At 31.5% G+C, this 16,671-nt stretch overlaps 1 protein-coding gene across 1 annotated transcript; it reads right to left on the bottom strand.

Moving 5' to 3' along the window:
- Window positions 1-4,239: 4,239 nt before the first annotated feature.
- Window positions 4,240-8,882, bottom strand: LOC132715771 (QRFP-like peptide receptor). The gene is made up of 2 exons (XM_060698835.1): window positions 8,119-8,882; window positions 4,240-5,091 (listed from the first exon to the last, which is right to left on the bottom strand). The coding sequence occupies exons 1-2, from the start codon at window positions 8,574-8,576 to the stop codon at window positions 4,407-4,409; spliced, it is 1,143 nt and encodes a 380-aa protein (XP_060554818.1). The 5' UTR covers window positions 8,577-8,882; the 3' UTR covers window positions 4,240-4,406.
- Window positions 8,883-16,671: the final 7,789 nt, after the last annotated feature.

Here is a 16,671-nt window from a genome sequence, read left to right as displayed (position 1 = left end):
CACCCGTGTTTTCACGTGAAAAACGGGGTTCTTGATCCGTATTACTGTATCCAGCATTGGTATGCGGGGGCGTAGGCAGTGTGACTTTTGGATATTGCTGTAGCGTCATACTTGTTGGATTTGTTAGTAACGTATTTGTCATGTCATTGTTTAATATTGACGGTGAATGTTGCGAAACACTTGGCTCCTGTGTAAGCTGAGAGTCAGACAGAGACTCATATTCATATTCACTGTTAAAAGTATTTTGTTTTTTAAAGTTCGAGTCTTGTTCAAGTGGAGAAGTTGCCTTCTTTTTCCCTGCATACGAAGTACGAGAAGACATCTCTCTCAATGGTGTTGCAAACGCTAGCTCTTCAAATTTGTTTTTCAGCGGGATGACAAATGGTTTGTTATGGTCTATAATGTGTGGATTTACATCGTTGCTTTTCTTTTGTGATCTGTTTTGTACTGTGTCTGTGTTAAGTGTATTTCTGAAATTTGAGTTTCTGTATGTTTTAGGCCTTGCGCCATTGTCATTCTGGTACTTTTTCGGCTCCTGTTGCATGTTATCTGTGTTATACAATGCGTCGTTGATGTAAAGTTTATCCCGAACTAGTCTAACTTTATTTTGTTTTTTTTTGACGAGCTTTTTTGGCAACTTCATATAGAACTTTTCGTTTACTTTCTATTTCAACAGGAAATTGTTCGGATATTCCGTATTTGGTGCCGGTTAATGTGCTTGGTGCAGCAACTCTGACAAGTTCCCTATCTTTGTAAAATGTAAACTTTACGACGATAGGCCTGGGTCGTACATTTCTTTTATTGAACCTACCCAAACGGTGGGCTCTATCTATTTGCATTTCTTTATTTATACCCATTTCATTTTTTATGAAGTTTTGGATTATCATTTCACAATTTTCACGCTCTTTCTCATTTTGGGAGTATGGAGATTCAGGGTGACCATAGAGAAGTAAATTTTCACGCATACTTCGCCATTTCACATCGATGATACTATCATCTGTGTGTTTAATTTGCATTTGTATGTTTTCTTGATTTTGTTTTAGTTTGTCTATTTCAGTTTCGAGTTGTCTCACTTTTGCGTCAGTATCCCTATTGTTCATCGTTATATCATCACACAAGTCACTGTAATGCTGTACAGTTTCATCATAATCTGTAATTTTTGTTTGTAAAAATTTCATATTGTTTTCGATGTCATGCACTTTTGTATTTGTTTTAACTATGTCTTTTTTTATATTTGTTACCTCTGATAGCAGACTTTCCATCCTCATTAGCTTTTCATTCTGAGCTGACATTGTATTTTCTACAACTTGCCAAGCTCTTGTATGATTGTCAAGCATTAGTTGAATATTATTTACTTGTTGGCACAAATTTATTGCCCAAGGTGGGACATTATTCTCCGCACCTGTAACACTGTACGCTTGCATATTTTGATTTAATTGACCGTTATGTTGTAATTGCTTTGCTTGGGGTGTAAATATTTGTCCCACTTTTTGGCCTGACCAGGGTGTGTTTATGTTTTGCAACGATTGTTGTGCATCGAATTGGTTTTGAGAATATGTCCTTTCACCATATAAAACTTCCCGAGATTGTCCCAACATATCCGCTGTATTTATTGTTTTAGTTCCACATTCATTTGAAATATTTTGTGATGCTGTTGTCTCTGTGTTTCTTAGAGGGCTTAGAAGGCTTTGTGAAGTTCCCTTTTGCATGTCATTCAAATTTCCTTGTCTGTCTTCTTTGGCTTGTGATTGTACTTTGTTTTTACCCCTGGATGGCATATTAGTATTTTGTGTTTTGAATTTTATTATATATTGAATATTGAAGATTTTCTAAGATATTTTAAATAATCAATCGTTATATCATTCATATAGCGCTATCGATACTGTAGTAAAACTGTAGTAAAACAATATACCATTATTTCTATCCGTCCATTGTTGTCCTTGACTTTACGAAAAAATGTTTTAATACACTATCTTTACTCCTGAGAAAGTAAAAACACTAGACACTTAGCAATTTGTTGCCATTTTGTCATTTTCTGTCAATTCTGTTGCTATATGTTATATTTATATGTGTTTATATTCCATTTTATAATTTATTTGCACTGAGAATTCAAATAACACATCTGGCCGCCATTATGGTCACGTGATGGTCACAAAAATCTGAATCTGAAGCATAAAATCGGCGGCCATATTGGACGCCATCTTGGATTGAGAAGAGGTATGAATGCGGAATTTTGTAAGATTTAAATTTTTGTATAGGAGACACTTTATACATGATATTGTGTAAGTTTCAGGTCTTTACAAACATTTTGACTGAATGAGTTATTTATGTACGTCAAATTTATATGGCGGCCATTTTAAAAATGGCTGCCATCTTGAATGAGCAGAGATATTTTTAAGCCCACTTCACTTTTGAAGTCTATGTGGTCTAAAGATGATTTCCTGAAAGTTTCATGCTTGTATCACCATTTGCACTATTTTCTCAATTTCCCGCCCCACTAAAAAGGTCAAAGCTCTGTAAATAGTTAACTAAGAGTTATGGGACCTGTGTCCATCATGTGAGATAATAGCAGGAAACAAGTGTGTGGAGTTTCAAACAATTCCCTTCAGTAGTTTTGGAGATACCAACTTGGACGAAAAAACAAAACAATAAAACAAAAAAAAAACAAAAACAACAACAACAAAAATCAACAACAAAACAAAGGGTAACGGCGACACGACGCCTCGGTGAGTACAATAGCTCTCCATATTCTCCGAATCCAGGTTGAGTACAAAACCTTTCCCTATTCTTCGCCGGACCTCATGTCACTAAAGTGACATCCTAATTTGGTTTATACAGAATTTATTTTAGTTCGATTGTGTAGGAAGCTATTAGCTTATAAACACACCTCCTAATTTAATTATGAATTGGTAACTTTAATGCTAGATGGCCCTTAGTGCTATGTACTTTTTTCTGTCTAAATATCATTATAGAAATCTGCGACAAAGTATCGTTGTGACAAACGTTATTTTTATCTAGGACGAAAACCTATCGTAAATAAATAGCAGATTATATTATATAAAAATCCAGAACTAAAATGTTTTGAAAGGAAACATAAATTGACGAGAAAGACCTTGCATTTTCAGACTTTTAATTCATTATATTTAACAATACAGCACATGAAATCCGACCTGCAGATTATACAAAGTGAATTACAATATAATCATATGGTTTACATTTTTTTTTTACAATTTTTTGATGACAATTTTAATTCCTGATGATAAAATTGTAAAAAAAAAATGAACCAATTTTTGACAAAATTAGATCACTTACAAATTACTTAAATTAGCAGCATAATGTTTTATTCTGATGCCAACGGGTCATTTCCAACAACACCCTCCCCCCCCCCCCAAAAAAAAAAAAACAAAAAAAAACAGCAACACACAAAAAAACCCAACAACATCAACATCACATTAGATAAAACTTTATGCCCTTACATGGTAAGACTTTTATGACCTATGCTGTGTAATAGTTATAGTATGTGAAACGAGTTAGTTACGAGGGTATAACACTGGCTGGGGCGACATCAAGGGGTGTTTCTGCTAAAAAATGGCGAGGCCGTTAGGCCGAGACATTTTTTTGCAGAAACATCCCGAGATGTCGCCCCAGCCAGTGTTATACCCCCCTAACTAACGAGTTTCATATACTATAACTGTTTTATCGCAATGGCATAATGTTTTCTTTTTTGTATAGAAACAAATAAATAAATTAATCGTTAGCTACATTACAGTTATTTATCATAAGGCAGTTTTTCAAGTTGTTTTCGCTGCCGCAAAATAAATATACAAAAGACATCCAATATAAGAGGCGGATTGTATACTGTTACCAAGATTGATTTAAGATTAAAGGGCTTTTTTCATTTCATTAATTATCTTTGTTTATATTTTCATTGTATTTATATATTTATTTTATTTTATTTTATTGATTTCATTTTTTATTATCTTATGGGGTTGTTTTGCTACTGGGAATGGTCGTTACCACTGCCCCATTGGAGCCTCTATGAAAAAACTGTATTGATATATACAAGGTGCGAAAAAAACTAAACCGATATATAACAGTAGAGTTTTTTTTCCTATATGAATCAATGAAAAAACTGTACTGTTATATATCAATACAGTTTTGAAATGCTCATTGAAGTGTACTGAGTATAATGGGTTGGAAAGAACAAAGGAAAAGCTCACAGCCATGCGATAAAGTAAGGATAACGTCTTGATGAGCAGATACCCAGTGCTGCACTGATTCAGTTTTGTTACAACAAATAATATATTGCACATAAAAACACATGACACGTTTAATCTGATTACAGTTCATATTGAAAGTTATATCTGTCCATTTGTCGTTTTTATTTCTAAAAGTTTATTGAACAATTAGACACAAGTTGTGTTGGAGAGTAGAGGTATTGGCGTTCCTGAGATTTTTCTCATTCTTGAACTGCTTTGGCAAAATTGTCCCAGTTTTTCTTTAATGAGTTTATTGAACTTTGCGTTCAAGAAAAAGTAAATCAGTGCATTTACAAACGCATTGGAATATCCAAATAATAACGCAAATGCTTGAATTGCACGTACAGTCTTTGTGAACTTGCAGAAAAGAATTACAATGTTTACAGCAAAGAACGGAAGCCAGCATATCATATAGCAGACGACAATTACAATTAGCATCCTGACGATACTTCTCTTCTGCTGTTCCCTTCTGTCGTTAGTCGGCGATTGTGTCAGACGTTCTCCGATTGGTTTACGTAACCAAAGAACGATAGCCATCTTGCCGTATGCATACATCATTACCACAACAGGCAAAATATAAAAAATAAAAAAGAATCCAAACGAATAGGTAACGTTATATGAAAATCTAGGAAAATATTCTACACAAAGATGAGCAATGCGTATTGGTGGATATTTCTCATGTTGCCATAACAACCTTTCCTGTAGACGCTGTATCCATAGATGTGGGAGCATGACAAGAATAGCCGTCGCCCAGAGTGTGACGCTCATCAGCACTGCTGACTTGGTGCTTCTTATGTACCGGGCCTTTATCGGATTACAGATCACGTGATACCTGAAATAAACCCTTAACATTTTAATACAATGAATATGATTTTCAAAATAATGCATATACACTACATACTTAATTGTAAAACATATACTGAATTGTTTTTTTTATTTATTGTTTTTGTATGGTATGGGAAACTTTGGTGGTAAATTACTTTAGGTTAGTTTATTGATGAAAGTTGGTTAATACATTCATGGGAGCCGTCGCCCAGAGTGTGCGGAAGCTTTCTCAATCGAAATAGCGCCGGGAATGTTACATAACAAAGATACCTTTTGTAACGACTCGTTTGTTATAATAAATTCAACATAGTTTTACAGTTGATGAATTTTATAAAAGAATATTTCAAAAGATATTGCTTTACACCTGTTTACATTTTAAAAAATATTTCTATAACATATTCTCTAATAAGAATACTAGCTTAGATACCCTGTGCTGCACCGATTCTGTTGTGTTATGATAACAGAATATATTACACATTAAAACACACGATGGCCAATGGTTTGATGTACTTTTTAATACAGTGACTTTATTATGTAAAATGTCGTACAGAAGGGATAGCATGACCTCATATTTATATATTAAGATAGATGAAAGAATGAAATATTTGCTTACAGATATTGGCCTTTTAGCCATACTGCAGTAGGCTAAACATTACAAAATGGAATAGTAATAGCTGCCTTGTGGTTTCTTACTTCTTAAGATTAATATTCCTAGAGACTAATATGATTTTCAATGCACTTTGATTCAATAATAAAAGCTCTTAAAACATTTTAACTTAATTACAAAGCACTTAAGAAAATGACATTTAAAAAGTTCTCAGGATATTGAATTTCTTACGTCTAAAACATAAATAGTTCAGGCTATTCTGGTAATTAACCTTATATCACAATGTCCGGAAACAAAATTTGCCCGCATTACTTTTCAACAATCTTCTTATGACGTATATTTTAGGTAGAATAAAAATTGAACTGTAAAATGGCGATCATCTGCCCTTAATTTGGATTCGTTTGCCATTTTAGGTCTTTTCGACGACCAAACACTTATACCGTAAGTTGGGACAAACTTTCTGCACTTGTTTTGCGTCTTTTTTTAATTAATTGCTGGTGAAAATACAAAGTTTCATGGATTTCATTCAAATATTTTATTGTCTGTTTTCAGATTAAGAAAAGAGTTTACAGTAACTTTAAAATGTGCCGTTTTTAAAAAAACTGTCAAAGCGTTAGATAAAAAGGAAAAAAATCATAGCTCTCATGTTCTTGAAATTTCCTGATCGGAACTTAAATATATTTAAATGAAAAGCCGAATAAATAAGGTTTTGTTTATTATAAGCTTCTGAAATAAAGCAAACTTTTCAAATTGAAGGGCGGATAAGTCTGCATGGATTAAATGTGGTAAAATGTAATTTTTGAAAGATAAGCTTAAATTTTAATTAACTTCGAACGTTCTTTAATATAGGCTCAAGCAATAATCAGTATATGAGCCGCGTCATGACAAAACCAACATAATTGGTTTGCGACCAGCGCCTACGCCTCCGCGCAACCTGATCAGGATCCATGCTGTTCGCTATCAGTTTCTCTACTTGTTATAGTGAACAGCATGGATCCTGATCAGACTGCGCAGATGCGCAGGCTGGTCTGGATCCATGCTGGTCGCAAACGCATTACGTTGGTTTTGTCATGACGCGGCTCATATAAGTTAAACAAATCTTACATGGGCACAATTTGCATGATCAGATTAGACCGTGGTGTCCATATAACTATAGTTGAAAATCCAAACAAAATTTATTGTTCTTCAAATTAACCCTATTTTCAGGCAATTTCGTTTTAGAGTAATCCTCCAATAAATTATTGTACTTCATTTTTCAGAAACTTCTGGTGTTATTTTTTTTCACGATTTTAAACAATAAATCAGTTTAACAAGGATACAAAACCCATAAATCTGGACTAAATGATCAGAAAATAAGCCACACGCTTTATTAATCATCACTCCTTTACCCTAGAAAGTAAAAGTATTATTGTTAGAAACTTTCAAATAAATCTTTTCCGTGAAAAACTTAGATGCCAAACTTTATCACTTGGAAAATTCGATCAGGAACAAATTAATTGTTCACACTTAGCATTTTTATCTCGTTAATCTTATACTTATAAAAGTGCAACGGAATAAATACTGTCTAAAATTAAACTAAGCGACAAGGGATAAACTTTGCCTTAAAAGACTTAATAAAGATTTCCGCTCACAGAAATATTAATTTAGAGTGACAGACCTTTCTTTGATAAACAGTTATTTTCAGACAATCGGGAAATGAGCTAAATAGACAAGCTGTTTAAAGTAAAGGGCATATAATGCATGTCTTGGACTAGTATGAATAAGAACACTTTTTAAGCTAATTAAGACACTTTTCCTTTCTTACAATATTTTGCGCTAGCTTTTAAAATTCGATAATTCAAAACAAGACTTATGCGTGTTATAAGGAAATGGTTTTCACATCCTTTTCGGTTTATAATCGGCTTCGTCTATCTTATTATCATATACGGGTATTTAGTGTATTTGATATGACATCAATGATTGTCAAGAGTTAAAATATTTTTGCTGCCCGGTACCTTATTATATAAATACCTGCATTGTTTGATACATGTTGACGATACATTAACTCAACAAATCTGAGTATACATGGCTTAACCTTTGTTTATTAGACTTGATTTTTGGACCAGTCATTTCAATTTAAGGGCTTTTAAAATATAAAATGAAATGTATTGCAAACAGTAAAGAGCGTGGCCAGACTATACGAATGTTCAGGCTTATTTGAAAATTCACTGGTTGCAAAGTCTTACCTAACAGATAAAAGATTGGTCTTCATATAAATGATGTTTTAAATCTAATACGTTAAAATTTTTTCATGTATGGCTTTAGCCTAATTTGAATACTGATTTTTTCTCCCATTTGCATTTATTAAGGAAGATATTTGGAAATAATACATAACTTTTATTGAAACTTTATTCCAACTTAAATATTTCTGTCATTATTGGTGTATACCTTTCAACTGCTATAGCTGTCAGAGCAAGTATACTAGTGATAATTCCTACACCCTGTATGAAACTTGTCAGCTTACACATCACCTCTCCAAGCCTCCATTCATTGTTTAAATGAAACATCAGCTGTAACGGCATATTCCATCCGGCAATCAAAATATCACTTGCAGCAAGTGACAAGATAAACGTGTTGGTGACAGTTCTCAAAGATCGCTTCGCTATGATCACTATCAAAATACAAGTATTCCCGAAAAAGGCACCTATACAAAGTATACCATACAGAACACATAAAACAATTTTCATAGTTCGTGACATGTCTTCAAGTAGAAAATCATTTTCTTCTGGTAAAAGGAAGTTAAAGTCGTCTGTGTACACCTCGTTTGCGTGAAATAGTTCAAACAAATTATCGTCTGCTAGGCTTGAGTTTTTTAAATCCACAAGGAAATCATGTTGTACCGCCATGCTTGTTTCTTAAATCTTTAACCGAAAATTGAAATAATCACAATGTAATATTCACATGTACACGTCTTATCCGTTGTGATATTCTTAATCATAGATTGTCAACGTAATAATCTAAACTAAGATGGTGTGTCTCGGCATGCGAATAGGATTTTTTTTTATTCCTGAACATATGCTCGTCAAACGTTTTTTTAAACAATCTTTATCAGAAGTGTGACTACTTAAATGAGTGAACAAATAACTTAAAGATAAATCCTGTCAGCACGAAACGCGAAGAAGTTCAAGTCAAATTAGCTTAACAATTCATATCTAATGGTCTATACAGGTTATCGTCTCATCTGAAGTACGGGCTATTTTTCTACAGGAGAATTTTACAGGTGCACATTTAAAGTATATACAAGTCATGAATTCTTGGCGTTATGTTTACTTTTGAGAAATTCCGAATAAACGTTTCCGTTTTCCGGCCGATAACAAGGTAAATTCTTAATAAACAATCAATAACAAGAGTCATAATTCAGACAAAAAGAAAATCTTAAATCACGAAATGGCCATTCGTACTGCAAATATCCGTCCAAACAATGCCTGTTTTAACTCATTTTTCATAACCATTTACACTAACGTCAAGAAAAGATAAACACTCGTAAAGACTGTACGAAAGACGGTAAATACATGGTTCAATTCTGAGACATATTTCAACGTTTCGAAATTCTAAAACAATATGTGTTTGCTATGTAAACATGTATTTAGATAAAATTATGTGTCCTAAATTAGAAATTACACGCACTGAAAAAAAAACAAAAAACACAATTAAGATGACGTGTGTAATACTTGGAATAACATGTCCTATTAACATTCATTTTTGAATGCCCATGAAGTTAATTCGAGCGATGTGTTAGTGCATTATCCTTATTCTTAGAAATGTCAGCAACACAATGTCAACATTAAGTACAGAAAGGATATTCAAACTTTTTATTAAAATACAGGATTAATTTTCATCTAGTTTTATGAAATCAGATATTTCATGAGTGTCGGTAGCCACAAGTTAAATATGATAGTTTTCATACCACAAGATTAAACTAAATGCTGTACTATTTATAGAAAAAAGCTTTTCTGTATATATATATTACATATTTTTTTCTCTTTTCAGACATAGAAAATTAAAAGACACCCAACCCTATTCTTTAAATTTGTGTATTGGCCGAGTATACCAGTGAAATACGGAAAATATGTTTCAATGTTGTGAAAAATAAATTTTTACATTGAAAATACTGAAAATGAAATATAGATTTTTATTTCATCAATATTTCTCAATATTTCATTTATAAGTACATAATAAAACCCAATTTTTTTTATGTAATTTAAGTGTCTATAGGTAAATTCGAATCTGTTCAGAATATTGAAATAATTGCAGCCTGACAGTAATACGTCAGGACGTTAATTCTTACTCCATTTACATAACTAACAATTTGCAGATGCCATTCACCCCCTCCCCTTTCACAAGAAATAAATCTGATTGTAATGTTAAGGGTTTGTTCACATTCCCCTTTTAGAGAATTAGATTTCCATAATAGACTTATTTTGTATGTCATTAATCTTATTACACTAATGATGGGCCAATCATTTAGCGGTCTGAACTTCCTTGTGGGTACATGTAATTTGTAATTTGTCTGGCCATAAAATAGGCCTTGTTTGGTCACCAAACTTCTATTGGATAGGAGAAACATTTTTTTATAGAAACGATACTTTGATGGTGGGTGTCTTTCTATAGAAGTTGTTAATAGCACGAAAATAGAAATAATAAAATAAACTGCTTGTAAAAATTTGTTGTTCAAATTTTAGTAATTTGACAAAAATGATCATTGGTCACAATGTATCAACAAAAGCATAAAACAACAACAACAACAACAACAACAATAACAACAACAAAAAAAAACAACAAAAACAACGTCAGATTAAGTTTGAAATTATTTCACAGAAATGATCCAAATTAGATGACGACCAGCATCTACGGCTGTTCAAATAAAATCATTTAGTAAAACTTCATGGCTGATATTGGGCGTATATATATGTATGGACATCGAAACATAGAAATGATTCGTGTATAAGGACTTAATTGCTGTGGTAAATTTGAGGGTATACGCTATGAGCATTAATTGATTTACATTTATGTGCGTGCATCTTTCAATTCCTTGAACATATGATTACGTACTTTTTACACATGCTTTAATACATGCAAGCTTTTATCTGGAAATTAATACTCACGACACATATTTATCACTTGAAAAATATGTTTACTCTACTATTAATTTAGGCATAAGACGGCCTAGACTTGCATATTCGAATATAGCTCCATTCTAGAATGTCAATGAGCAGAATGCAATTATATTCAATCTTCCGGAAGTAGGTTTTGCTTACACAAGTTCCTCTAAAGTCAGTTCACCATAAAATTTCATTATGCTAGGTGCACAATTAAAGGAACATAAAACAAACAAAAAGAGCAATATTTTACGGTTTTGCCTTTAACATGTCCGTCCTAAAGGTTATTAATATGTCTACAGCAATATAATTTCAGATTTATTACCAAAGCACCGCATTAGCCTTTGAAGGGTAGAAAATGATTTGTGTCTGGAGTCTTGGTAAGATACCGATTTATCAGATAATTTATGTAAGTAATGAATATTTACATCAGACAACTTCACTTAAGCGTACTTAAAAGGTTAAAAAAACTTGTATATTTATCATAAAATGCCATAAAATATTTTACATTATGATTATTGCCAGTAAATGCTTGAAATAGTCACGAATTAAAAACATTATCATTTTGCTGAAGGGGAGGAAACTCACATTGAACAGATGTGTCAAGACTGAATACAGTTGTCTCCCTTACAACAGGCATAAATATACTCTAGATAACCTTCTATCTTTCAATGTTCACAGTGGAGTGGTAGAATAAGTTGCCGCTAGCAGGTTAAAGGTTAATATATTGAAATAGGACTTTTTTTTATCCTGTTCCAGGTCTTATATTTCATATATGGTAGATTGTCCCATTACTATTTTAATAGCACCTACATTATAATTAAGACTTGAAAGAATGTCTGTTCAAATTTTAAGAAAAAAGGTGTACAAAGTTTGTATGTAGATCTACACTTTGTTTCTTGTCAGTTTGTGCCATGTACATCTATTTCAATATACCTTATCTAAAAATCGTTTCTAAATTAGAGCAAAACATACCGAACATATTAGGATATCATACAAGACTTTAATTTATATTTAAATATTTATTATGCTCACATTTGATATTAATTTTGAAAATAATGATAATTTCTATACAACCTCTTTTCAAATCTGTACACACTATAGGCACACTCTTTTATAGCGACAGTAAATAATGAAATTAAATTAACTTGACTTGTCCATGCAGTACGTGATACGGAATTCAGGTTTCCTAACATAGTTTATGCATTCTCATATTCAAATTATATATATTCAGCATGGATTTTACAAGACTTAAAAAGTTCTGCAAAATAAAACACTATTTTATACAAAAAAATGAGCATATTAAAAAATAAAATCTCTTTTTCAAACACAAAAATAACGAAATAATATGCTACACTTTTCTAATCAATCATTATTATAATAGTCTTTACTTTGCCGTAGCTATTAATGACAAAGTGTTCATATGTATACATTGAAGCATTTTGTATTGTCAGATGTCATATGGTTTGATTGATTACCTGTCAAATGTTTTTGAAACTTTTTCTTATGTTTCAGACACGATTACTTACGTGGTAACAGAAGCGTAATAATTGATTAACATGGTCAAGTAACACTAAGTACAACTATATACAAATTTACCAATTGATGTAAATCAGGTTAAACACCAGTAGATCCAACTGATGAATTATTTATTAAATCTACTAGTTCGTCATATAAATATTTGGCCTCTTTCTTATATATTTTCTTTTACTTAAGTAACTAAAATAGATATGTTTAGCTATTAATGAACATTTTGACACGATATTCGAAATTTGGTGATATTAACATTATAGAATATAAAACTACAGCAGTTAATAGAACACTTTGCTTTGAATTATGAAATATGTACTTTACATGTAAAAGCTATATATAATAATAAAGTACAATATATGAAATAACCGTCGTCAAAAAAGAAAATAAAGAAACTTTATTTTGGCGTTTAGTCTATAATCATTGTGTAATGTTCTTATTGAATAATATTTTGTAATATTTCTAGTTTTCTAATACATTGTAGGACTTATACACCAGTCCTCGTTTACAATTTAGGGGGAACGGTAGGTCATTTTCTTCTACATGCTTTTGTGATTGATTTCTTGAAATAATAACAATATAACCAAGGATGAGCCATTAGAAAAAATATATCTGTATCTTAGATAACGACACGCGCTTGGTAGAACGAAACATTTTCGGTAAATAAATATCAACAACGTACACACATTCGTTTCATTTCTACACCACCGAAATAATTCTGTTTTATTTATAGACAAACTCGTGTTCTGTGTTTAAGACTAACTGTTAAAATATTTTCAATATTACATGTTTCACTTAAGAATAAGAACAAACGCTATTGCGTCGTCGATCAAAAAAATTAAAAAAATCAAATATAAAAAGTTATAAAGATTTCCAGTAAATCACGTTTCTTGTACATAAAAAATGTTACTTTTCGTACAAAAGACATTACCAGAAATGGACAGTACAATACGATTTTTTTCCATGCAACGGAAAGAAATGTTAATGTGTATTCACATATTAAAACCTAATACAAATGACTTAAACGAATCGAGATATTCGTTATTACGTTCACGTATCTTTATAAATCCATTTATACAATAAACAGTTCGTACTTCTGAGTAATATTTCAAATATGTGTTATATCCGAGGGCGAAGTCACACATTTGATTGTTACAATTATTCTGAAAATAAAAAATGCCCGGTTTTCCATTTATATAATTATGGGATCTCTCTGTAATATCAGGAACGGCAATTCAGTGACACCATCCTAATCTTTTAGTATCTTATTATGAATTTTCTCATTTACAGTTTCATAATAAGACAAACTGCCCTAACTGTTCTATTAAAAAAGATGCCAACGGAGCAATATTCATAAAAAGCAATATTCTAATTATCAGGACATAAGACAATATAGCAATGTCTGATTCACATAAAAACTTTAACAATTGTTACTATTTGGCAGCGACAGCAGGTGTTAATCGATGTACAAGTATAGTCTGACCTATGAATTCTATTTAATATGTAAAAAGATATCCATGTAATGTGCTGCCTACATTAGTCCGAACGAGTGCAACTCATTTGCTTATGAAGGCAAAGTTAAATATATTTTCCCCCTTTTCATGATTTGTCATATAATAATAACCAATAAGAGAATTTGTTATTAATTTGTTATGTTTCAAATGTATCAGAAACAAATGGCCGACATTTTTCATTATAATCATGCGACGACACAACTCAATATCTTACTTAATATAGTAAAAAGAACTTTCATATGGACTTGTAATGATTTAAAATGTTTATGTAATAGGTCAGTTATTGTACACACAATGCTGCACGAATTTCACTGTATCATTACAGGTTTTATTACTCTATGTTTAATACCAGACACAGTTAGACCGAATAACGTTGAATAATAAGCTTGATATTGAACTTGAAGAGCAACAATTTTACAGTTCAGTTTATTCAGACATGCATTGTATCATAATTTAAAATGCGCAATAATAAATACACTCATTTTGATAAGTGTTAATTGAATTACTTGAAAAAGCTTAAACAAAAACAGACTAGATTAACTTAGCTGTCTAGACTCTGACGTATGAATTACCTTAATATACTATCCGATGAAAACAACAACAAAACCCCGCACATATCAATTCATAGAACCATTCATTTCATAAGAATACTTGATCTAATAGGCTGTATTTTTGTTTAACATTAGACACATCTTTATCAGAGACGAGATTAACTGTTGGCAAAAGGCAAAGTATATGTTGTTCATCAATATAACTTTATCTAAGGCACAGAAATATATCTGTTACTCACATTACAGCTCATTACTTATCTTAACTTTATCAGATCCTTGTTGATTTAACTTGCAACATTTCTTCATTTCCAATAATAGAGATGTCTGTATAGCCTAGACGTTACATTATAAGATAATAAATGACTTCAACAATACTCATCTCACAGATATCACGAATGTGTCCAGTCTTTATGAAGCTTAACTTATATGGCAACGAATAATGAATGATCCAAATTTACAACCTATAAGCTTTGTAAGTAATTAATTTGTGGATTTTTTGTAACTGCATTATTCATAATTGAATTATATCTAGCAAATTGTATGGTTGGACTTACCCTGCTAATGTACTCGTATTCTATCATTGATTTTGTTTCTATCCTCTAATTGACAAATGTCTTACAGTTTCTAATCAGTCTAGTAAATCGACTGTTTATCAAATCAATTTCAAATCAATTTCAAACACTATATTAGCTAGTGTTCATAAGAAAGCATCTACTAAATTAAATTGGTTGAACAGTGAAACCATTCTTGACCAATTTGATTTGTAAATGCTTAAAAATAAACACAAACCTATACTTGAAATATCGTTTATGCCAGCTGCATTGTGTTTCTTTAGAATTAACATTTATGTTTTTGCTAATTATAGCATAGTGTTTTTGTTGGTGACAAAATATTTTAGCGTGTAAGATTACATAAGAACAATTAAATATTCTCGACAAATGTTCTCAATTTTCTCTCTTTGCGAAACATACTCAATTGTATTCTTGTTTCGTCTCCTCCGAGCAATTGCTTCACGAGGAACTTGATTACTTGATAATAAATACTTACTCCAAAAGTCCAGACGATTTTATATGTAGCTTGACGATTTTAGCTTGACTTACTTTTTTGAAATTTCAAATTGGCATGATAATTTTTACATTACATATCAATAAATTAAATTAATGTTTATGCAACGTTTGTGTTTTCTTTCGAAATATCATTTGCTCGCCTGAGTGAGCTTCAAAGTAAGTGTGGACGACTAATATGACTTTTGGACATTGTTTGCTTACAACCTTCTGTACCCGTGAAGTCATGACGTTTTTATCAAGAACATGAATTTGAAATTTAAACAAACTGTGCAAGAAATTTAAAGAAATACTGCATAAGAAACAGTATACTAGTAACAGTGTTACAATGAATGTACATATGTTTTGTCAGTTTTCATTATCCTTCCTATAAGTTATTTTGCGTGCGTCACTTTATATTGACTATTTTGTAGATCTTGATTAATTGGTCTTAATTTAATTAGAGTAATTTGAAACATGACATGTGTGCTCATATATAAAGAAAAACAAACACGTCATTATTTAGGATGACATATTTGCCATATCATTTAAGATGTGGCAATTTGACTAGAAGTTGAGAGGATGTCGATAATGGTTCGTTGGGTAAACATAAAACTTCATACATTCCTAAGAATATATAGCAATATATGATATACAGAGCTGAGTAAGGAAACATATCGAGATCATATGTGGACACAAAACGTTACTACCAATGATTTACAGCAATACACACAGCAATGTTTACGTCAATTAGACTTTGTTTCTCCTTCCATTGTCACTGTCATTTACAATTTTCAGATTTTTTTGTTGTATTTATTTATCAAAATATATAGTTCACTAACATAGATTATTTTCTAAACATTTAGATTAACGAGACTTCTAGTTATGCTCATTGAACAATTAAGTCGTTTTGATGTTCTTTTGAATGTGTCTTAATATGCTAATTAAATATGAAATACAATAATATCAATACTCTTTTAGGTCATCTTTACGTTATAGTTTAGAGGAATATATGTGCATAGTATTTATATAATTATTAGGGACGTGATTTGAAAAAAAATGTTTTAATTAATATGTACTGTATGTCTTCACCGTTTAAGTATCTTTTCTCTGTGTTGGCATGTAATTTTGTAATTTAAACTCATCGTATCTTTTTCTTTGAGACATTTAAACAGAGATTAAAATTACTGCTAGTTTACTGAAT

This window comes from Ruditapes philippinarum, unplaced genomic scaffold (genome assembly GCF_026571515.1).
Source record: "Ruditapes philippinarum isolate M1 unplaced genomic scaffold, ASM2657151v2 ctg947_1_1_1_1, whole genome shotgun sequence".
NCBI lineage: Eukaryota > Metazoa > Mollusca > Bivalvia > Venerida > Veneridae > Ruditapes > Ruditapes philippinarum.
The sequence above is the reverse complement of the archived record's forward strand: the minus strand, read 5'-3'. Positions and strand labels throughout refer to the sequence as shown.